We start from the raw sequence: 25,258 nt of genomic DNA on the forward strand, positions 1-25,258 counted from the left end.
ACTGGGTGCGCTGCGATAATGTTCCCAGCCGGGATGCGATTCGCGATGCGGGACGCGCCCGCTCGCGATGCGCATCCCGGCTCGCTTACCAGACCCGTTCCCCGTCTGTGCTGTCCCGACGCGCACGGCCCCGCTCCTTAGGGCGCGCGCGTGCCGGGTCTTTGCGATTTAAAGGGCCGGTGCTTCCCTACTTATACCTCACTTCCCCTGCACTCCCTTGCCGGATCTTGTTGCCATTGTGCCAGTGAAAGCGTTTCCTTGTGTGTTCCTAGCCTGTGTTCCAGATCTTCTGCCGTTGCCCCTGACTACGATCCTTGCTGCTTGCCCTGACCTTCTGCTACGTCCGACCTTGCTCTGGTCTACTCCCTTGTACCGTGCTTATCTCAGCAGTCAGAGAGGTTGAGCCGTTGCCGGTGGATACGACCTGGTTGCTACCGCCGCTGCAAGACCATCCCGCTTTGCGGCGGGCTCTGGTGAATACCAGTAGCAACTTAAAACCGGTCCACCGACACGGTCCACGCCAATCCCTCTCTGGCACAGAGGATCCACCTCCAGCCAGCCGAATCGTGACAGTAGATCCGGCCATGGATCCCGCTGAGGTCCCGCTGCCAGTTGTCGCTGACCTCACCACGGTGGTCGCCCAGCAGTCGCAACAGATAGCGCAACAAGGCCACCAGCTGTCTCAACTGACCGTGATGCTACAGCAGCTACTACCACAGCTTCAGCAATCATCTCCTCCGCCAGCTCCTGCACCTCCTCCGCAGCGAGTGGCCGCATCCAGCCTTCGCTTATCTTTGCCGGACAAATTTGATGGGGACTCTAAATTTTGCTGTGGTTTTCTTTCACAATGTTCCCTGCATTTGGAGATGATGTCGGACCAGTTTCCAACTGAAATGTCAAAGGTGACTTTCGTAGTCAGCCTTCTGTCTGGGAAAGCCCTGTCATGGGCCACACCGCTCTGGGACCGCAATGATCCTGTCACTGCCTCTGTACACTCTTTCTTCACGGAGATTCGAAGTGTCTTCGAGGAACCTGCCCGAGCCTCTTCTGCTGAGACTGCCCTGCTGAACCTGGTCCAGGGTAATTCTTCTGTTGGCGAGTACGCCATCCAATTCCGTACTCTCGCCTCCGAATTGTCCTGGAATAACGAGGCCCTCTGCGCGACCTTTAAAAAAGGCCTATCCAGTAACATCAAAGATGTGCTGGCCGCACGAGAAATCCCTGCTAACCTACATGAACTTATTCATCTTGCCACCTGCATTGACATGCGTTTTTCCGAAAGGCGTCAGGAGCTCCGCCAGGATATGGACTTTGTTCGCACGAGGCGGTTTCTCTCCCCGGCTCCTCTCTCCTCTGGTCCACTGCAATCTGTTCCTGTGCCTTCCGCCGTTGAGGCTATGCAAGTTGACCGGTCTCGCTTGACATCTCAAGAGAGGACACGACGCCGCATGGAGAACCTTTGCCTGTACTGTGCCAGTACCGAACATTTCTTGAAGGATTGTCCTATCCGACCTCCACGTCAGGAAAGACGCACGCTGACTCCGTACAAAGGTGAGACAGCTCTTGATGTGAACTCTGCTTCTCCACGTCTTACTGTGCCTGTGCGGATTTCTTCTTCTACCTTCTCCTTCTCAGCTATGGCCTTCTTGGATTCCGGATCTGCAGGAAATTTTATTTTGGCCTCTTTCATCAACAGGTTCAACATCCCGGTGACCAGTCTCGCCAGACCCCTCTACATCGCCTCTGTTAATAATGAAAGATTGGACTGTACTGTGCGTTACCGCACGGAACCCCTCTTAATGTGCATCGGACCCCATCACGAAAAAATTTAATTTCTGGTCCTCTCTAACTGCACTTCGGAAATTCTTCTTGGATTACCGTGGCTTCAACGCCATTCCCCAACCCTCGATTGGACCACCGGGGAAATCAAGAACTGGGGTATTTCTTGCCACAAGGACTGTCTTAAGCCTGCTCCCTGTACTGTCAGTCAAGACCCTGTGGTTCCTCCGATATCTGGTCTCCCCAAGGCCTATCTGGATTATGCTGAAGTTTTTTGCAAAAAACAAGCAGAGACTTTGCCTCCTCACAGGCCTTATGACTGTCCTATTGACCTCCTCCCTGGTACTACTCCACCCCGGGGCAGAATCTATCCTCTGTCTGCTCCGGAAACACAAGCCATGTCGGAGTACATCCAAGAGAATTTAAAAAAGGGGTTTATCCGCAAGTCTTCCTCCCCTGCCGGAGCTGGATTTTTTTTCGTTTAAAAAAAAGACGGCTCCTTACGCCCTTGCATTGATTACCGCGGACTTAATAAAATCACTGTAAAAAAACGCTATCCCCTACCTCTTATCTCGGAACTCTTTGATCGCCTACGAGGCGCCCACATCTTTACCAAGCTGGACTTAAGAGGTGCATATAATCTCATCCGTATCAGGGAGGGGGACAAGTGGAAGACCGCATTTAACACCAGAGATGGACACTTTGAATATCTGGTTATGCCCTTTGGGCTTTGCAACGCCCCTGCCGTCTTCCAAGACTTTGTAAATTAAATTTTTCGTGATCTTCTATATACCTGTGTTGTGGTTTACCTAGACGATATTCAGTTTTTTTCTGCTAACCTAGAAAAACACCGCCAGCATGTCTGCATGGTTCTTCAGAGACTTCGGGACAATCAATTATATGCCAAAATGGAAAAATGTCTCTTTGAATGTCAATCTCTTGCCTTCCTAGGATACTTAGTCTCTGGCCAGGGACTACAAATGGACCCAGATAAACTATCAGCCGTATTGGATTGACCACGTCCCTCCGGACTCCGTGCTATCCAACGTTTTTTGGGGTTTGCCAATTATTACAGACAATTTATTCCGCACTTTTCCACTATTGTGGCTCCTATCGTGGCCCTAACCAAGAAAAACACCAACCCTAAGTCCTGGCCTCCTCAAGCGGAAGACGCATTCAATCATCTCAAGACTGCCTTTTCTTCTGCTCCTGTACTCTCCAGACCTGATCCATCTAAGCCCTTCTCGCTGGAGGAAGACGCCTCCTCGGTGGGAGCTGGAGCAGTACTCCTACAAAAAAATTCTTCCGGGTATGCTGTTACTTGTGGTTTCTTTTCTAGGACCTTCTCTCCGGCGGAGAAAAACTACTCCAATGGTGATCGAGAACTACTGGCCATAAAAATGTCGCTTGAGGAATGGAGGCACCTGCTGGAGGGATCCAAATATCCAGTTATTATATACACTGATCACAAGAATCTCTCTTATCTTCAGTGTGCCCAACGGCTGAACCCTCGCCAGGCTAGGTGGTCGTTGTTCTTTGCCCGTTTTAACTTTGAAATTCATTTTCGCCCTGCTGACAAGAACATTAGGGCTGATGCCCTCTCTCGTTCATCGGATGCCTCTGAAGTGGAAGCTTCTCCGCAACACATTATTCCTCCGGACTGTCTGATCTCCCCTTCTCCAGCTTCCATCAGACAAACTCCTCCAGGGAAGACCTTCGTCTCTCCACGCCAGCGCCTCAGGATCCTCAAGTGGGGACACTCCTCACACCTCGCAGGCCATGCTGGCATCAAAAAATCCATCCAGCTCATCTCTCGATTTAATTGGTGGCCTACCCTGGAAGCTGATGTTATTGATTTCGTGCAGGCTTGCACAGTCTGTGCCCGGGACAAGACCCCTCGCCAGAAGCCTGCTGGTCTCCTCCATCCTCTGCCTGTTCCTGAACGACCATGGTCTCAGATTGGTATGGACTTTATTACGGACTTACCTTTATCCCATGGCAACACAGTTATTTGGGTGGTCGTTGATCGATTCTCCAAGATGGCACATTTTATCCCTCTTCCAGGTCTTCCTTCTGCGCCTCAGTTGGCGAAACAATTTTTTATACACATTTTTCGACTTCACGGGCTGCCCACGCATATCGTCTCGGATAGAGGCGTTCAATTTGTGTCTAAATTCTGGAGGGCCCTCTGTAATCAGCTCAAAATCAAATTAAACTTCTCGTCTTCTTATCATCCCCAATCCAATGGGCAAGTAGAAAGAATTAATCAGGTTCTGGGTGACTATTTGCAACATTTTGTTTCCTCCCGCCAGGATGACTGGGCAGATCTTCTACCATGGGCCGAATTCTCGTACAATTTCAGAGTCTCTGAATCCTCCGCTAAATCCCCATTCTTCGTGGTGTACGGCCGTCACCCTCTTCCCCCCCTTCCCACTCCCATGCCCTCTGGTTTGCCCGCTGTTGATGAGGTGACTCGGGACTTCTCCACCATATGGAAAGAGACTCAAAATTCTCTCTTACAGGCTTCATCCCGGATGAAAAAACATGCCGATAGGAAAAGAAGAATTCCCCCCATTTTTTCTCCCGGAGACAAAGTATGGATCTCCGTCAAGTATGTCCGCTTTCGTGTCCCCAGTTATAAACTGGGACCACGTTATCTTGGTCCTTTCAAAATCAAGTGCCAAATCAACCCTGTCTCTTACAAACTCCTTCTTTCTCCTTCTCTGCGTATTCCTAATGCTTTCCATGTCTCTCTCCTTAAACCACTCATCCTTAACCGCTTCTCTCCCAAAGTTGTTTCTCCCACTCCAGTTTCCGGGTCCTCTGACGTTTTTTCGGTGAAAGAAATTCTAGCATCCAAGACGGTCAGAGGTAAAAACATTTTTTTTGGTTGATTGGGAGAATTGCGGCCCAGAGGAGAGATCATGGGAACCTGAGGACAACATCCTGGACAAGGATCTTGTCCTCAAATTCTCAGGTTCCAAAGAGAGGGGGAGACCCAAGGGGGGGGGGTACTGTTACGCCGAGCGCTCCGTGTCCCCGCTCCTCCCCGGAGCGCTCACAGCGTTCTCCTATTCGCAGCGCCCCGGTCAGACCTGCCGACCGGGTGCGCTGCGATAATGTTCCCAGCCTGGATGCGATTCGCGATGCGGGACGCGCCCGCTCGCGATGCGCATCCCGACTCGCATCCCAACTCGCTTACCAGACCCGTTCCCCGTCTGTGCTGTCCCGGCGCGCGCGGCCCCGCTCCTTAGGGCGCGTGCGCGCCGGGTATTTGCGATTTAAAGGGCCGGTGCTTCCTTACTTATACCTCACTTCCCCTGCACTCCCTTGCCGGATCTTGTTGCCATTGTGCCAGTGAAAGCGTTTCCTTGTGTGTTCCTAGCCTGTGTTCCAGATCTTCTGCCGTTGCCCCTGACTACGATCCTTGCTGCCTGCCCTGACCTTCTGCTACGTCCGACCTTGCTCTTGTCTACTCCCTTGTACCGCGCTTATCTCAGCAGTCAGAGAGGTTGAGCCGTTGCCGGTGGATACGACCTGGTTGCTACCGCCGCTGCAAGACCATCCCGCTTTGCGGCGGGCTCTGGTGAATACCAGTAGCAACTTAGAACCGGTCCACCGACACGGTCCACGCCAATCCCTCTCTGGCACAGAGGATCCACCTCCAGCCAGCCGAATCGTGACACCTACATTCCTTTGATGTTCTATTACCTATTTGACATTAATTTGCTCATATTAGAGCAGCTACTGTATATTTCAAAACTTTCTTTCTTACAAAACTGGAATTCAAGAATTAAAACTCCCATCATCCCCTACATACATTTTTTTACATATATAAAAAGGTAATCCCACATCCATTGTTACATATTCCCTTCTAAAGCTTACAGCAATGAAAAAGTCCTTTCCATCCTACTGAAATTATAGCTCCCATCCATGTCTTTCTGCATATGCAGAGACATTGGAATTACAAGAAGAGTTTTGCAGTAATTTATAATTTAAAACCACTGTATAATTACAATGACATCATCCTTCAAAATTACATCAAATACATAAATACATTATTGTCCCGGCTCTGCAAATTACAATTTGAAGTATGTTTGATTTCTGATAGAAGACCTCTGTAAATTTATGGATTTTTTTGCCTACTGTATTATACATATTACTGATGTCCATGTCCTCGTCTCATTTCTGACCCCCGAAATTATTCATGGCAGTACATCTAAATGCCCGAAAAAATTTAATAAATGGGGCTAAAAAAAGTAAAGTGAAAATAAAAAAAAATTATGATTTAGAACAAAAACTAGAAAAAAAAAATTGTGAAATACACTCCTCATTAGCTTTTATTATTGAGCACTGAATTTTCTGGTCCCTGCCCACTCCCGAAAATTGAAAGACAAAATTTAAAAAAAGTTAATGTTAATTTTTAAACAGGGATCAATTTATGTGGGCGGTCAGGTACCTAAAAATGCAGCCAAGAATCATAAGAATGTAGAAAGGGGCCATTTAAATGTAAAAATAATCTATTTTTTATAATTCATTTTTTACAATTTTTCATTAGTAATGTAATTTCATAAAGTGTGTGTGTGTTTTACTTTTTTTCTCTATTTTTAAAATTTCTTAGGTAGTACTACTACTCCCAGCATGGAACAGACTGTTCCATGATGGGAGCTGTAGTACCTGTACTAATAGACAGATCGCACCGGGTGTCACTCCTGACACCCGATGCGATCATCCTATCTATTGCAGAGATGGAGCGGCTTTCTCCTGCGCTCGCATCTCTGCACTATACTCCGGCCTGCCAGTGATGTGAATTGAATTCACAACACTTATTCATATTTCCCACAGAGAGCTGTGATTGACCAGATGGTTCAGGCCAATCACAGCTCTGGGAAATATGAATAATAGGTATATATACAGCATATACTCATACTACAGTGGGACCAGAGAAGAGCGGCCAGCCGCCCGCATCTATACATTATACAGGACAATTGCAGCGGGTGTCAGGAGTGAAACCCGCTGCGATCTTTCCTTTACTGCAGGTACTACTGCTCCCAACATGGAGCGCACTCTGCTCCATTCTGGGAGCTGTAGTACCTGCATTAATAGACAGATCGCAACAGGTGTCAGAAGTCACACCCGCTGCGATCAGCCTATTAATGCAGGTACTACAGCTCCCAGCATGAAGCAGAGTGTGCTCCATATTGGGAGCATTAGTTCCCGCAGTTAAGGACAGATCACAGCAGGTGTCACTCCTGCCATCAGCCGCGATCATCTTATCTATTGCCGAGATGTGAGTGCCTGAGAAAGCCGCTCACATCTATACATTATACAGGACGATCGCAGCGGGTGTCACTAATGAAGAAATTCATTATTTCGAATTGAAGCGAAGTTCGGATTTGGTCCCAATCAAATTTTTCATGTAATTCGGAACAAATTCGACTTTGTTCGATTCGCTCATTTCCAGACATAACCAATAGAAGTAAATTAGCCTTTGTAATGCCTGTGTGAACAAGTGAACAAATGAAGAGAGAAACATTTTCTTCAAATTGTTGATAAATTTGTCCTGGTAACAGTAAGAAACATATTATAAACTCCTAGAAAAAGTAAAGATCTGGGGTTGTTCAACCATGACATTCTCATGAATAGCAGGAATCTTCCTGCTATTCCATCCTGTCCAGTTTATTAAAGAGGTACTCGACCCACAGACTTCTTATCCCCTATCCTTTGGATAGGTCTAATCTCAGGGTCCTACAGCTGGGTAACCCCCCCGATATCTTGGTGCAGCACCCATGCATCACCCGGCTTTCTAAACAGTATATTTAGAACGCTGGGTTTCCGCAGCCAGAGACGTGACATCATGCCACACCCCTCGTAATGTCACACTATAGATATGCATGGAGGGGCATGGTGTGACGTCACGAGGAGGCGTGGCGTAACATCATGTCTCCGGACGCAGAAACCTAACGTTCTAAACATACTGTTTAGAATGCTGGGTGTTGCACAGAGACCACGGGGGGTCCCAGCAGCGGGACCCCCACGATCAGACATCTTATCTATCATTGGATAGGGGATAAGATGTCTGTGGGCAGAGTACCCCTTTAAGGCACTTTTATATGGGCCAATCAGTGCCTGTAAGCGAGCTCCAATCCAGCAGATTGGATCTCTTTAGTAAGTGTGGCATTTAAATAATGACTGTATGTTTGTTGTCTAGTAAATATATGATTTCCTGTGATATGTGTTCTAGGTTTGGTTTGATCCATGCAGTTTTTACAAACCTCCTGCTATGGGCTAATGGTGTTTTAACAGAATCCAAGCACCAGCTAAATGAACATAAGGAGAGGCTCATTACTCTCGGGTTTTCCAACATAACAATGGGTAAGAAAATTACTGGCACTACAGATAAAAAAAAAAATATATATATATATATATCAATGTGTATAAAGAAAAACTTTTGATATGTCATAACGTATATAACATGCCTACCATGTGCTTTTTATAATACGGAGTGATCAATTCTGCACCCTGTATAATTACTCCCCTTCTAATGTGCCAGCTGTAATGGAATAGCATTAAGTAGAGAATTTTAAATATTAGGTGCTTTTGGAAAGTACAGTTCCATGCACAAATATCTACCCCCCCAACTTGCAGCTTTCAGATTATAACAGTGGAATTAAAAAATTAATAAAGTAAAAATTAAAAGTTGGAAATGTACATGTATTCAGTTTTGGTCTAACTAAATTTACTTGAGGAGCCACAAAATGAGTTTAGTGTAGCCAAAGTATTACATGATGTCAGTATTAATCCACCTGTTCTGAAAGACCTATGAGTCTGAACACTGCTAAAGATGCAACCTAAACACCAGGGGAGAGTTGTAGAGAGGTATAGGGTTGGGCTATAAAAAAACAGAAAAAAAAAACTAAAGTTGTCATTAAATCCTTTATAACAAAATGGACACGATATGGCACAACTACAAACCTGACTAAACACATCCATCCTGATACATTTGGCAAGGAGAAAATTTAACAATGACACCAAAGATCAACAATAGAGATGGAAGTATCTGCCTATAGGGCCACTATAAGCCATATGCTCCACAGAGCATTAACTGGTGCCAGAAAGATAAACAGATTAGTAAATTACTTGCTACTTAAAAATCTTAATCCTTCCAGTACATATCAGCTGTTGTATGCTCCAGAGGAAATTCTTTTCTGTTTGAATTTCCTGATCTGCTGACACCTCTGTCCATATCAGGAACTGTCCAGAACAGGAACAAATTTCCATAGCAAACCTCTTCTGCTCTGGACATTTCCTGATACGGACAGAGGTGTGAGCAGAGAGCATAGTGGTCAGACAAAAAGGAAATTAAAAAAGAAAAGAACTTCCTCTAGATTAAGATCTTTAAATAGAAGTAATTTACAAATCTGTTTAACTTTCTGGCACCAATTGATTTAAAAAAAATTTTCCCACTGAATTACCCCTTTAAATGTACCAAATTTGCTCCAAAACTGTGAAAGCAAATACACCAAAAACTGAGCCAAATTAACAATCAAACTTTAATTAGACATTCTAAAGATGCACCAGATTTTTAAGCAGCCTGTGCCATTTAGGAATAAAATAAAATCTGGTGACTTTGTAGATTGTATAATCTAAACTAGAATTAGACACTTTTTTTTTATTTTTTTTTAATCACCCCCCCTTGCCAAATTGAAGCATGGTGCAGGTAGTATCCTGCTGTAAAAATGCAAAATGCTTTTTTTTTTTGTTAGAGACTGGAAAACTTGTTAGGGATGAAGGAAAATTGGATGGCAGTAAATACAGGGCACATCAGGGATGGAAGTTCACCATCCAGCAGGACAATAACCTGAAAGGGAACCTGTCATCAGATATTTATGGACATTAATGGGGAATTTCAGCCTTTAAAAAACAATTGTGCTGCTGGGGCAGGGGGTGGGGTGGGAATTTTTGAAAAAAATCTTACCTGTACTTACCTAGACCCAGTCTCCCACTGGTCCCCCACAGCTCCTGTTTGGCTCTAATCAGTCCCCAGATCTTTTATTTTCTTTCTGCTTCTAAGATGAGTGCTTGGAGCAGAACCCACCCTCTCAGCCAATCACTGACTGAGACAGGACAATGCTGCAGCCAGTGATTGGGTGAGTCTGCAGGTCCTGCATCAAGTGCTTGTCTTTGAAGAAAAGAAATGATGGAGGGACAAAATAGAGTCAAACATCAGCTGTGGGGCCAGCAGAGGACTGTGGCTAGGTAAGAATGCCCATTTTTTGTATCCCCTTACATTTTTACAAAAAACAAACTGTGGGATCATAATGTTAATTTTACATGTCACTAACCTGTTCCCTCAATCCATCATTATGGAGTAATATACAACAATGTGTTGTTAGCCAGTGATTTATATGGTTTCCCCAATTGCAAATAATAAAGAAAACACAGTCCATTGGTGGCTCCCATCAGTTCACCGCACCAGCCTTCATTTGCCTGTGAAACCAAGGCTGGGTCTGCCGCTCCACAGGCTTTTTATAACGTTGGAAAAACACTTATTCTCCAGCACCTGGATAAAAAAAATCATTCTTTTTGTCTCTTAAATATTTTTAAACGGCAACTTTCTAAAATACTATAGGCTTATACAAAACAAAATAGTGGGTGTGCCTTAGTGGAATGGGGTGTAGTCTCCCAAAGCCCAACCCATTAACTAGAATTCATACCTGAAAATTGATGTGCATTATAGCAAAAATCTATTCCAGCTCCTAGCTGGCATAAATAGTGGGCACAATGTTTATTGAGAACAATAGGACAGTTATCCAGCATGAAGATGGTGAGATACATTTATTGTACGATGTTATCCATGCTGGATAACATTTTTATTGTTGTTTGTGTTAAGATTGAAGCCAGAGGCATAGCTGGCGGGTCTGAGCTGACACACCCTTTTGCTTCTGGAAGTTTATTAAGGTGTCTGCACCTCTTAATAATTTGGGGTATTCTACTCTGGTGTGTTCTCACTTAAGGCCGGATTGTAAAATGAAAGTCTTAAACGAATTCCCCCCCCCCCCCATGTGTTTCTATTCTTTACAAATTTCAGTTTGCTGCAAGTAAATAGAGTATCTTCATTCGTAGACTTAAGACCTCTTCCAATTCCCAAATTATTTAGAAAAAATTCACAGGTAATAACATTTGTATTAATGCACCATTCACAGTACTGCACTTTAACCACAGATGGGCATACCTTTCAATCTAGTTAACATGACAACACATAAAGATGGTAGAAAAAAAATGGAGGTATCTTCATCAGGTATATTACCATACTTGATTAAGAGACCTAGATTGTCTTGAAGACTTGCAATTTATCATCTTTTCCATTTAACCAATAAAAGGTATCAAATACTGAGAACTTATTTCCTTTCTTTATAGATGATCATACTCCGGAGTGTAACTGTACATCCCATGTATGTTCCATATTTTCACAAGGTATATACTATCTGTATCCATTCACTATTGAGTACCATATATTGGCTTCTACGATGCTGTATGTCTTATGGAAGAATATTGGGCGCACTATAAAGCAGCACCAGCAGCAGAAGATCCACTTCAAGTTCCATGGTATAACAGCGGGCACAATTATGGGTTTAATCGTTCTTACAACCACCATTGCTGTCTTGGTTGTGTATCTCATCCAGATTGGACGCTCCAAGAGCAAAAGTGAGCTGGCCCTTATCATGTTCTATGTTTTTGCCATCATAGTGTTGACACTTATGTGTACGGCAGGAATCATTGGTCTTTTCATATACAGATTGGAAAATAAGTCATTGGATGATAGTGAAAGCCCAGCCAAGAAATTGGACTCAGATCTTCTTGTTGGTTCCGCTTGTGGTTCTTGGCTCATCTCTTGGGGCTCTATTTTGGCCATTATCTGTGCTGAGACCCACCCTGACTATGCATGGTACAACTTACCGTATTCTATCCTGGTGATAATCGAAAAATATATTCAGAATCTGTTTATTATTGAGTGCATCCACCGTAAAGAAGAGGAGCCCATGGATAGTCGGGCAATTGAAAAGATATTTTCTATGTCTAGCAGAAGTACGTTGTCGCTTACGCCTTCATATGAGGTTTTCAATGAATCTGTAACTATTTGCAACAAGGAATTTCCTTACATGTCCAATTCAGAACTGTCTCTGGGAGAGGCCTCTGCAGAAGATAAAAACAATCAAGAAAACAATAACTCCATCAGATTTGCTCCATCTATCATAGCGATGCAGGCAAACAGGTCAGCAAAACTCAACAAGAAAAGGAGGATCCTCAAAAACATTGCAGCATTCCTCTTTCTTTGCAATATTTCAGTAAGTGTTTTTCCTTTACCCCCCTATTGGTTTGTTGGTATCCCCAATGGATTCTCCTTATTGGGACTTCACACGAATCAGATTTTAATTATAAATGTATATTGTTTCAAAATTTTTCTTTCAAATACTTTTAATGCACCTCAGCAATAGACTGAGTGGCAGTGTGATGCATTGAGTCCCGACACCAGAAAGAAGACCAGTGTCAGTGGTCAATGTAACACACTGCCACTCAGCCTATCACCGGGACATCGCTCTGGCTGGCGATTAGCTGAGCTGCAGTGTAATGCTATGACTACCAGCAACCAGGAAGAAGAGAGCACTGGAGTACCGGTGTGACAATACCAGGTCACCAAGGGAGCGGCGGCAGGTGACAAAGAATCATGACAATTTTATTTAAAAAAAAGATTTCAACTAGTGATTTAACATAAACATGTAATATTGTAATATTAATTGTGGGACAACCAGTACTATCATTTTAAAATCGAAAAAAAAGGGTGTTTAGAGAACAAGATAACATATGCGTGAAAATTTTACATTAATGTCGATTAAACACAAATTTCTATGTACTGAAAAGTGTTACCATAAAAAATATACACTATGAAAAGCAGATAAAGGCTAAAAAAACTAAAGACTAAAAAAATGAAATTGCATCCTAATAACCAAAATAAGCAGTGTCAATTAGAGGTTTAAGGGGTTATCCAGGAAAAAACTTTTATATATATATATATATATATATATATATATATCAACTGGCTCCAGAAAGTTAAACAGATTTGTCAATTACTTCTATTAAAAAATCTTAATCCTTTCAGTATTTATGAGCTTCTGAAGTTAAGGTTGTTCTTTTCTGTCCAAGTGCTCTCTGATGACACGTGTCTTCGGAACCGCCCAGTTTTGAAGAGGTTTGCTATGGGGATTTGCACTTAGACAGAAAAGAACAAACTTAACTTCAGAAGCTCATAAGTACTGAAAGGATTAAGATTTTTTAATAGAAGTAATTTACAAATCTGTTTAACTTTCTGGAGCCAGTTGATATATATATATATATATATATATATATATATATATATATAAAAGTTTTTTTCCTGGATAGCCCATTTAAAGATTGACAATATAACAATTATCAAATAGCCAGTTTATATCTAAATTTGTAATGCAGATTTAAGTTCACTTTACCTTTCTATACACTTACTTTTTTTCTGGGATTGATTCATGATCAAAGGACCAGATTGAAAAATTTAACTAATCCCTGTCACGCCCCCTCCCATAGACTTGCATTGAGGGGGCGGGCTGTGACGTCACACGGGGACAGAGTCGTGATGTCACAATCTTCAGTCCCCGTGGTCGGGATGGTATTAGCCTGAGGGCCTCCAGCGGTTCCGGAAGCCATTACAGGTAGGTGCCGCATGGTAGAATGCGGGGGTCCCCAGCGGCTGGACATCCGCGATCAGACATCTTATCCGCTATCCTTTGGATAGGGGATAAGATGTCTAGGGGCGGAGTACCCCTTTAACTGCCAGACAGTAATGGACATGCTTAGGAAGGATCCGCGCATGTATAGGAGCTAAATGGAGCTAAATTGGAGCTAAATGAGATTACCATAACACTGTGGCTATCTTTTTGTGAAATTACTATTTCCTGTTGGAGTTTCTTCCCTACAACTGCAAGTCCCACAATTCCTTGTTTGTAAGTGTGAGTCACTTTTCTCCCTCCCACACATCAGCCACCCCACCCTTTGAAACAGACCTGTGCTCCCTTCCATGCAATAGACCAGTGTTTTCTAACTATGGTGCTTCCAGTTGTTGCAAAACTACAATTCCTTGCAGAATGATCTCCCTCCCACCCAGTGATCGCTCCACCCTTGAAGCAAAGACAGGCTCCTATTCATCACCTGACTAGTGATGCAATGTCTCAGGCCGCACTGCAACCTGGAAAAACCTGAGACAACAGTCACTTTGTATGCCGTTAAAAATAAACATCAGGGCAAAGATCACATAAGAATTGTGAGACACATCACACACAGGAACAGGCACTATATTATGAAGTACATTAACTGTACAGCCCCTGTAGCATAGTCAAATAAAAAAATAAAATACTCCTTTAAGCTCATTAAAGGGGTTGCCCAGACAACTATACCATTATTTTTTCATTTGATGGTGCTCATGGGGGGCTAAAAGACACTTTTGATTTTGTCAGGGACACTTTATCTTTTCTATATTAAGCCCCTCACATTAGGCACCAAAGGGTGCTTATAGCTATATGGAGGGAAATTTATCAAAATTTATGCAGGGGAAAAGTCGACCAGTTGCCCATATCAACCAATAAGATTGCTTCTTTTATTTTTTTAAAAGGTCTCTGAAAAATTAAAGAAGTGATCTGATTGGTTGCTATGGGCAACTGGTCAACTTTTTCTCTGCACAAGTCTTAATGAATTTCCCCCATGGTCTCCAATTTACAATTGAAACTCCCCTGTTGACATCTCCTTAAGGTGAAAGAAACGTGTTGAGAGCAAAAGGGCACATTAGGTGTCAAGGAGCCATATTTTAACACATAATAACTTTTTTACTACCAGACTTCTTTTTTTTTACTACAACTTTTTTACTACCAGTATATCATTTTGTACATAGCTGGTTATGGTCCATAGTTCTGTTGTTACACCATAAAGAATATCTAATATTCATAGATCTCTATTGTGTTTTAGTTGGTGTATGGGTATGACAATATTGGTGTATTTTAGAAACAGGTAATGCAAGTTATATTTTAGTCAACACTTCCCCATAAATGTTAGTATTTAGTTTATTTCTAGAATTTTTTTTTTGCATTACACACCTGCTTTTAGCAACCCTACCTCATCTCACCAATGTTGGATATGAACACATGCTAGCTTTTAAGATGTTTGAAAAAATTAAAATAAACATGTACTCACCTGCACCTGATCTTTCAATAGTGATGGTCCCCGATGCTAAGAGCTTCCTGCTCTCCACCCTAATAAAAACAGATATAGAAAAAGACCAGCGCTCAGAGTAGGGGAAATGGCAGAATAATTTCAGGTTGTCATAAGAAGCAGAGAAATGGTTCACTTACTTCACATGGGGGGAGTGTAAGACCAGGTCTCACATACTATCCCCCCTCCAGGAAAGCATATAGGTAATAACCAGGAGAAGTCCTCACATATCAAAGGGTTTTAATTGCAACGCGTTTCGGAGGTCATATATATAGCCTCCTTCTTCAGGCATACATTACATATACAATGACAAACTTATATACTCACACATATTGTCCATATGGATGATGGCGTCCAATCCTACCGCATGTGCCGGTAATTCCTCTTCCGGGGAGTATCCCCCGGGCCACGCAATCCCAGCCAGACCACATGACACTATGTCAAATGGTATCGGTATTGGGAACACGTCACCCCAGGTCATTTCCTCCGGAAGCCAACACTGTCATAGTGAACTTCCGACCACGTGACCATTCAGGTCACATGATCGGACAACAGTATGCGCATTTGCGGCACCCGTGCGTCCCATAGTGGAACGCACAAGGGTACCGCGCACGCGCACCTTGCTTGGAGGGCGCTATGCGTTCCACAATGGATCGCACCGCCAAGCGTATCCCAAACTAGAATATATACGCCCACATTAGTGCTAGGCGATAATCTATATATATTCAAATGTAGTGTAAATCCAATTTTTATAGGCATTGATGTTCTCTCTTAAATCCATTCATCCAATTGACATGTAGTGTGTTACATTAATAACAATATAAAATTACATAGAAATTCTTAATAATTAATATAGATAGTAGACAACTATATATAGAAAGAAAAATATAAAATACAACTATATATAAAAAAAGCAAATATATAAAAAATAAATATATAAAAAAAAATTGACAATTAATAAATATATATATATATAAATACAATTACAGCAAATACATATAATTACACATACATTAAGTACACCTATAGTATTTTTAAAAATTAAATTATAAACCTAAAATTCATTAATATACATGCTCTAAAGATTCATTAAGACCCTGTGGTGACAACGTATTTAACTTAAAAATCCAGAACATCTCCTTATTACATAATAATTTAAAATTCATATTAGGTATTTTCTCTAGGGGTGTCACCCTCATCAGAGTAGGGTCCCGGTTATGGTGAGTATTAAAATGTCTTGATACACTATGGAGATTAAAACCATGACATATATTGTGTCTATGTTTATTAATACGAAGCCTTAAACAATTTATAGTCCTTCCTATGTACTTCAAGCCACACGGGCATTCTAATAAATAAATTACATAGGAACTACTGCAATTCAAGTATTCCTTAATGTAAATAGGTCTAAGGGAATCAGCTACAGTGATCTCTGTTCTCCTATGTGCAATGGTACTGCAGCATTTGCATCTACTCATACCACATTTAAAAACCCCTTTGATCGCCTCACCCCCAAATAGGGTGCCCACACTTCTTTGGGGTCTAGATCATTTTTTTGTTGTCTTAGCGGTATCGATGGTGCTATTAAATTCTTAAGGGTCTTACTCTTTCTAAAGATGCATTTAGGTTTGGAAGGGGCTAGTCCCCCTATAATGGGATCCTGTTTAATCAATTCCCAATTTTGAGATAGGATCTTTTTAATTGAACCATGGGAGTCATTGTACCTGGTCAAAAAGGCAAGGCCCAATCTCTCCTGTTCATCTGCATTACCAGTAGATGGAGTTAAAATTTTGTTCTCCTTTTTATCATAGTTAAACCCTAGACAGTCATCTTGTCTAAGGGTGATAGTTCTTTCCCTCGCACCCTTAATTAATTGTTGCGGGTATCCCTTATCTGCAAATCTTTTTTCCAGTATTTGAATCTGAGATGTGCATTCTAAATCAGAGGAACAATTACGCCGGATCCGTCTCATTTGACCATAGGGTATATTAGTCTTCCATGGTTTATAGTGACAACTAGAAAAATCTAGGTAACTATTTGCATCCACCTCCTTAAATGGGCACTGTCATGAAATCAAAAAATTGATATGTTGTAGTACTTAAGTACTACAACATATCTCTAATATAGTTTAATTTAAAAAAGTGATTTTAAAACAGTTTAAAATCACTTTTAAATTCGGCCACTAGGGGTCGCCCTCCTAGTGGCCGAATGCATTCTGCAGTGACGTCACTACAGAATTTCGACTCATTTCAGCCGGGCAAATGAGTCGAAATTCATTCACTGCGCGCTGGCTTCCTGTCTGTCAATCAAACAGGCGGGAAGCCAGCGCAGTAAAGTCCAGGAGCAGCCGCCCTGGCCGCAGCAGGCACGCAGCCTGTACCTCAGCCCAGTTGGAGTCTGCACTCTCTCTGCAGACTCCGGTAACTGAATTGGATTCCCCGGCATGTCCTGCATCTGGATTCCCCGTTTCTCCGCAGCTCGCCGCGCAGCACAGAGTTCTCGGTCCCGGCTTCTTCTCCCCATCTGAGCGACCGGAGGGGAGGGGAAGGGGGTGGGGGCGGGAGGTTGGTATGAATGGGTGCCTCCAGTTGTTTCCCCACTACAACTGCCAGCATGCCCTGTAAGCCAGTAGATGGCAGGGCATGCTGGGAGTTGTAGTTGTGAAACAGCTGGAGGCACCCTGTTAGAACCCCCCCCCCCCCAGCAGGCATCAGTGATGTGGTGCCTGCTGGGGAAGTCTGCCTGGTAGTGAGCACACTACCAGGCAGACAAAATGGCATTTATTAGTCAATAAATATAAAATTAAAGGCAGGAAGGGGGTTAGGGATAGAAGGGCAATAGGCAGGGACAGAGAAAAAAAAAGAGGGTTGGTGGGAGCTACCCTTTAAAATAGGTGGTTGTGCAAATTTTTCCTAGTTTAATGTATATTTTCAAATCTAGAAATACCACTTCAGTGGGGCTAATGGAGGATGTAAATTCTAGTCCCCAATCATTACAGTTTAATTCGGTTAAGAATGACAACAAGGATTTTTCTGTATCATCCCATATAAGGATGATATCATCAATAAATCTTCGATAGAAGATAATCCGTGGGTCCTGTATATATCGAGCCTCAAAAGCCCCTACGTACAGGTTTGCGTAGCATGGGGCGAACTTAGTCCCCATAGCTGTACCGCAAACCTGCACATAGTGGGCGTTATCATAGACAAAATAATTGTGTTCTAGTGTGAACCTAATGGAATCTAAAATGAACTGTTGTTGTTTGGTTGGCATTAACGGATCTTGTGCCAGGAAATCCCTAAGCTTCAATTCCTTTCATATGCGGGATGTTACTATACAATGACGTCACATCCAATGTGGCCCATAGGTAGTTCTTATTCCAATTAAATTCCTTTAGTAGTACTAATAAATGACCCGTGTCTCGCAAATAAGCGGGTAATGCAATTACATGTCTCTGTAACTGGTGATCAATGTATTCAGATAGTTTACTCGTTACCGAATCTATACCCGCCACTATTGGGCGGCCTGGGGGTTTCACTTGGTTCTTGTGAACTTTCGGGAGGAAGTAAAAATAGGGGACTGATGGATTGGGATTGAAAATATAGTTTTTTTCTTTTTTTAGTAGACAATTGGCCAACAATGCTTCCTCCAACATGTTTTTTAAGGAATTATTAAATTCTTTTGTAGGGTCATATTTTATTTTCTGGTAATATTTCTCGTCAGACAATATTCTGACGGCCTCAGTGTGATAGTCTATATAGTCCATCAAGACTATCCCCCCCCCCCCCTTATCTGCTGGTTTTACCACTATATCTTTATTATTCATAAGTAGTTTTAAAACCTGCTGTTGTTTACAGTTGAGATTTTTGTTTTTATTTAAGTGTTGTGTTTCCCTAGTCTTAGTTAACTGCATTTTCTTAAAGTCCTCCATCATTTTATTGTAAAAGGTTTCTATACAAGCCCCCTTACTTTCTAATGGGTAGAAAGTAGAGGTAGGTTTCAAATCAGTTGGAATAGGATCATTCAACAAAGACTGAACTACCTCCTCAACATCCGTATGTAGATTGTCCTCATGAAGAGGACCCAGGGTGTTTGTGGGGGAGTACACACTCAGTGTGACCCCCACTCACACCGGGTGAGTAACACACACCTCATTTCATATATTTTGGGATTAGAGCGCCGCCTTCTTTTTATTAATATACTGTATCTCCTGCTCTCCACCCTGACACACAGGAAATGCAAAATACCAGCCACAGCAGAAACCCACCTCAGACAGTTTTTGGCTGAATGAGCATTTACTACATTTGCAGCAAACAGGAAGCGCTCTATTACATGCAGAAATAATTATTGTATCATCCTCTTTAAGGTATCTTGGCTGAAGTGTTTGCAACAGTCACATTGGTTTAATGGGTTATTCTCATTTCATAAAGTCATATACCATATATTATTAGTTTATATTCAGCGGCGTCCAACAACTGGGACTAATTTTGTCATTGAAGAAGCCAAGGTTATGCTTTAGTGCTGCACCCACTTCACTGCACTTTGGTGTGCATAGAAAGTAAATGGGCCATGCTGCAGTTTACTGGACAACTACACAAGCTGTCCAGCTCCTTTGCTATCAGTATCTTTGGGGGGTCCCAGGTTAAACCCAGACTGATCATAATTTTTATTTTTTTTAGTCTTATTTTTGAGCACTGTTTCCAGATCACAGAGGGAGCGAGCTCTCGCTGAGAGACCTGGCCACTGCTGGATGGAGGGTACATGATCTTAGGGCCTGTGTGTCAATCACAAAGCAGTACCAACGTTGAAGTAAAGTAGACAGGCATGGCGGCCTCAGGGCATTGTGAATCCCTTGCCACGCCTATCCGGCTATTTATGGCAACAGAAACAAACTATTTTTAGGATCAATAAACCTGCAATAAATAAGGGAAAATTAATGTTGGATTACTATAATGAACACATTTCACATATAGATGTTAGGTTATTTGTCTCAACATTCATGATAGTTGCGCTTTTAAGTGTAAGTGTCATTTGTTAAATCCTGCCTTTCTGGACCCCTGATGATGCAATGAATGGCGGAAACATGTTGTGCATCATATCCAGCAAAATACATGTTATAGTGTGTTATTTCTTTACATTTGTAATTTGAGATATTTTTCTTTATATCACAGCTTTGGATTCCTCCAGCATTTGGCTGCCGCCCTCAGTACGACAATGGCCTAGAAGAAGTTGTGTTTGGTTTTGAACCCTGGATCACAGTTGTCAATCTTGCAATGCCTTTCTCCATCTTCTACCGTATGCATTCAGCTTCTTCATTATTTGAAGTTTACTGTAAGGCATAGACAGACAAAGGAAAGCAAAACATGCCCTAACGGAACACATAATAGTATTGTGCCACACTATTGTATTGAGGTGTACTGATCCAGGACACTTTGATAATCTTGGAATGAGCATGAGGTCAGTTCTGACTTTATTGGAAACATAAGCCAAGTGACAGTCTCATATTTTGCACAATGGGGGAATTTTTCAATGTTTACACCAGAAAACTGGTACTGAAAAGTTGCATTTTTTTTGTGTAAAATACAGAAAAGGCATCAAATTTTTTAGCAAAATAAAATTTGCTAAAACATGTGTCACTTTTTGTGCCACAAAACTAGCATTTAAGCCTTGATAAATTCCCCTCAATACCTTTATCCTCTAAGTAGTTATATAAATATGTAGAAGGCAGTAATAAATATTTCCGTGTAAAAAAGCACATATAGTATTTAGAGGAGGCGTTATTGTTATTGAACTCTTGTCATGTAAGGAGTTGTCAATAACTACAAATCAAGACTCCCACTGTTGTTTTTGGCCTCTGTCTGGTTTACAGCTCACCCCTATTTAAATAAATGAGATACACTGCAATACTGCAATACCAGACACAGACTACGGACAAGAGTGGCGCTGTTTCTGAAATAAACCGGAGACCCTTTACTTTACACCTGGGCAACCTATTTAAGGCACGCATAATATTTCTTGTGTATTATACAAAGTACCACTGTAGGTACAAACACATAATGTATTTGATATTAACATTGTATGCTTTTTCTTTATTATTTGTTCTGTAAATTTACATTATTTGTAGGAATGTTATTCCCCCATAATTATATCTTCTTCTGTTGTTGACCCAATTCTATATCAGCTATCCAACACTTTTCTCATGGCAACACTTCATTATGGGTTAATAAAATTAAGCATAAAAGAAGTAAAATAAATCAGTGTATTCCTTATAATGTACTGGGTCCTGTGCCATTGGTATTAAAAGTGTTTTTGTATACCTTTTCTTTGTACTGTGTTTTTCTGTGTGTATTTAATTTGTGCCAAAAGTATAGAGCAGTGTTTCCCAACCTTTTTTTTTTTTTTTTTTTTAGCTTAGGGCACCCCATGGAAAAAATTTTTTGCGGAGCACCCTAACCAAGTAATTTTCAAGAAAAGACCAAAAATTGCTAAAAAGAAGCAATGTACAACACCTATATATCTGTTGGCTATGTATATTACAGTGCTATAGCTGGTGACTCAAAGCTAACGTCTTGTCTCATAAGTTGTTGATTTTTTTTCCCCCTCTGGTCCAGGCCATCATAACGATTTCTTTCAGCCCCCCCAACCCACCACTATTGTCTCCAGCCTCCTACTCCACCACTATTGCCTCCAGCCTCCCACCCCACCACTATTTACTCCAAACTCCGACTCCACCACTATTGCCTCCAGACACTTACCCCACCACTATTGTCTCCAGCTTCCTACTCCACCACTATTGTCTCCAGCTTCCTACTCCACCACTATTGCCTCCAGCTTCCCCTCATTTCCCCAGCCCCCAGATGCTTCCATTCTCTTTCCCACAAATGCCTCCATCCTCTCCTACCACAAATGCCTTCATTCATCCCCATTAGAAAATTCCCTTTGAGTAGTCATCTCACGAGGGTCCTGGAGCAGTCGGCTGCACTAAAGGTCCTCTATGGCTGGAAAGCATCTGACATCGCTTACAACCCGGCATCCTCTATGTATGCCAGCTCCTCCCTGGTGAAAGCATCCAGCGCATGAGGCCGACTCTCATCTAGGAGGGGAATTCTAATTTTTTTTCAGGCAACGCCGCCATCCTGCCCACCAGAGCCTGGTGGTACCCCTGGCAGTGCATCACAGCTCCCTGGTTGGAAATCACTGGTATATAGGTTTTATATTTTTACCACTTCATTTTCACAATGCATGTAAAGTTACATACTTAAAAAAAAGTTCTGGTATATGGTCTACATTTAAAGCTTCTGATTCTGATGGATCCATACCAGATCCGTATCACATATTATTTCATTCTAAGATAATTTAATAGGTTTAACATACCTTAAACCCTTAAGGACCAAACCCATTTTGGCCTTAAGGACCAGGCCGATAACATTTTTGGATTTTCTTTTTTTCTCTCTTTACCTTCTAAAAATCATAACTCTTTTATATTTCCATCCACAGACCCATATGAGGGCTTGTTTTTTTTATTTGTTATTTTTTTTTGCGACCAGTTATCCTTTGTCATGACATCAATAATGTTACCATAAAATGTATGACACAACCAAAAAAATATTATTTGTGGAGGGAAATTGAAAAGAAAACCGCAATTTAGCAAATTTTGGAGTGTTTTGTTTTCATGCTGTACACTTTATGGTAAAAAAAAGACATGTTTTCTTTATTCTGTGGCTCATTACGATTAAAATGATACCCATGATTAAATTCTTTTAAATGCTTTTCTATTATTGTACCGCTTAAAAAAAATCTCAAACTTTTTTTTTTTTTTTTTACAAAATACGTTTTTTAAAAATCACTCTATTTTGACCACCTATAACTTATTCATTTTTCCGTATAAGGGGCTGTATGCTCATTTTTTACGCCGTGATCTGTAGTTTTTATTGGTGCCTCTTTTGCATCTATGTAATGTTTTGAAGGGGAACTCCGGTGGAATTTTTTTTTTTGACAAATCAACTGGTGCCAGAAAGTTAAACAGATTTGTAAATTACTTCTATTTAAAAATCTTAACCCTTCTAGTACTTATCAGTTGCTGTATACTACAGATATACTACAGAGAAATTAGTGAATTTCTTTTCTGCCTGACAACAGTGCTCTCTGCTGACACCTCTGTCCGTGTCAGGAACTGTCAGGTTCAAAAAAAATCCCCATAGAAAACCTCCTGTTCTGGACAGTCCTGACAAGGACAGAGGTGTCAGCAGAGAGCACTGTTGTCAGGCAGAAAAGAAATTCACAAATTTCTCTGTAGTATATCTGTAGTATACAGCAGCTGATAATTACTAGAAGGGTAAAGATTTTTTAAATAGAAGTAATTTACAAATCTGTTTAACTTTCTGGCACCAGTTGATTTGTCAAAAAAAAAAAATTCCACCGGAGTTCCCCTTTAATCGCTTTTTATAAAAAAAAAATTGGAATGTGATGTGACAAAAAAGCAGCAATTTTGACTTGTTTTTAATATTTTTTTTAACATTTACGCTGTTCACCGTACGGGATGATTAATATTATATTTATATAGTTCGGACATTTATGCACACGGCAATACCAAATATATTTAATAGGTTTTTTCCTGCTTTTTGGGATAAAATGGGAAAAAGGGGCCATTTAAATTTTTATTGAGGGAGGGGTTTTAAAAAAAACTAGCATTTTTACTATTTTTTTTTTACACTTTTATAGTCTCCATAGGCATCTATTTATAGCAATCATGAGATCATAGGCATAGCACTGATCAGTATAATTGGCTATCTTCTTGGGTCTGCTTGATGTCAGACCAGAAAAGAAGACCCCAAGATGACAAAGTAGAATTTCTATATTTGCAGATGAGACCAAATTGGGTAGGGTGATTACCACAGAGGATGACAACATAATATTACAGAGGGATTTGGTGAAGCTGGTGGCTTGGGCACAGACATGGCAAATTACATTTAATGTGGATAAATGTAAGGTTATGCACTTGGACCGTAAAAGCAAAATGTACAATTATGTGCTAAATAATAAGACACTAGATCAAACTTCTACCGAAAAAGACTTGGGTGTACTGTTGGACTATACACTCGACTTTAGCAATCAGGGCCAGGCAGTGGCTGCAAAAGCTAACAAAGTCATGGGATGTATCCAGAGAGGCATAGAGGCTTGTGGCAGGAACATAGTTTTGCTGCTGTATAAATCACTAGTCAGACCACATATGGAGTATTGTGTCCAATTCTGGACACCTGTATATAAGAAGGACATGGCCAAACTGGAGAGGGTGCAGAGGAGGGCGACAAAGAGAATTAATAGTATGGGAGGATTACAGGATCAAGACAGGTTATCAAGCTTGGGGTTATTTAGTTTGAAGAAAAGATGTCTTAGGGGCAATCTGATTACAATGTACAAATATATGAAGGGACAGAACAGAGATCTTTCTAGTGATTTTTTTATACCTAGGCTGGTAACCATGACAAGGGGCATCCTCTACGTCTAGAGGAAAGAAGGTTTTACCATAATCACAAACAGATTCTTTACTGTAAGAGCAGTGAGACTATGGAACTTTCTGCCACATGATGTTGTGATGTTGTCAGGATCCGGACTGGTATGCGGGGAGGACACGGATAGGGGATCCTCTGTGCTAGAAAGGCGATGACGTGGGCCGTACCAGGGGAACGGAGTCTAAGGGATTACTGGTATTCACCAGATCCCGCCGCAAAGCGAGATGGACTTGCTGTGGCAAGTAACCCCCAGGTCGTTACACCCAATAGCGACTCAACCTCTCTGACAGCTGAGACAGGTGCGGTACACAAGGACAAGGCAAGGTCAGACGTAGCAGAAGGTCAGGGCAGGCGGCAACGGTTTGTAGTCAGGGGCAACGGCAAAGGGTCTGGATACAGAGGCAATTGGCTCACAATAAACGTTTTCACAGGCACAAGGCAACAAGATCCAGCGAGGACAGGAAGGGGAAGTGGGTTTATATAGTGTAGGAGTGATTAGAACTGATTGGGCCAGTCACCACTTAATGGTGTACTGGCCCTTTAAATCTGAGAGACTTGGTGTGTACGCGCCCTAGAGAGGGGGACCGCGCGTGCTGGGACTGAGCAGGTGGGGGACAGGGCAGGTAAACAGAACGGGATGCGACCCGCGGGCAGGCACGTCCTGTCACGCGGAT

At 41.9% G+C, this 25,258-nt stretch overlaps 1 protein-coding gene across 3 annotated transcripts in view; it reads left to right on the forward strand.

Moving 5' to 3' along the window:
- Positions 1-21,295, forward strand: part of OTOP1 (otopetrin 1) — a 159,950-nt gene extending 138,655 nt beyond the window's left edge. For all 3 annotated transcript variants that reach the window (XM_056555141.1, XM_056555142.1, XM_056555143.1), the window contains 3 exons: positions 8,024-8,154; positions 11,200-12,128; positions 20,244-21,295. In XM_056555141.1, the coding sequence (XP_056411116.1) occupies positions 8,024-8,154; positions 11,200-12,128; positions 20,244-20,414 (1,231 nt within the window). In that variant the 3' untranslated portion in view covers positions 20,415-21,295. The remainder of the gene's footprint in view (positions 1-8,023; positions 8,155-11,199; positions 12,129-20,243) is intronic.
- Positions 21,296-25,258: the final 3,963 nt, after the last annotated feature.

This window comes from Hyla sarda, chromosome 1, assembly GCF_029499605.1.
Source record: "Hyla sarda isolate aHylSar1 chromosome 1, aHylSar1.hap1, whole genome shotgun sequence".
Taxonomy (NCBI): Eukaryota; Metazoa; Chordata; class Amphibia; order Anura; family Hylidae; genus Hyla; species Hyla sarda.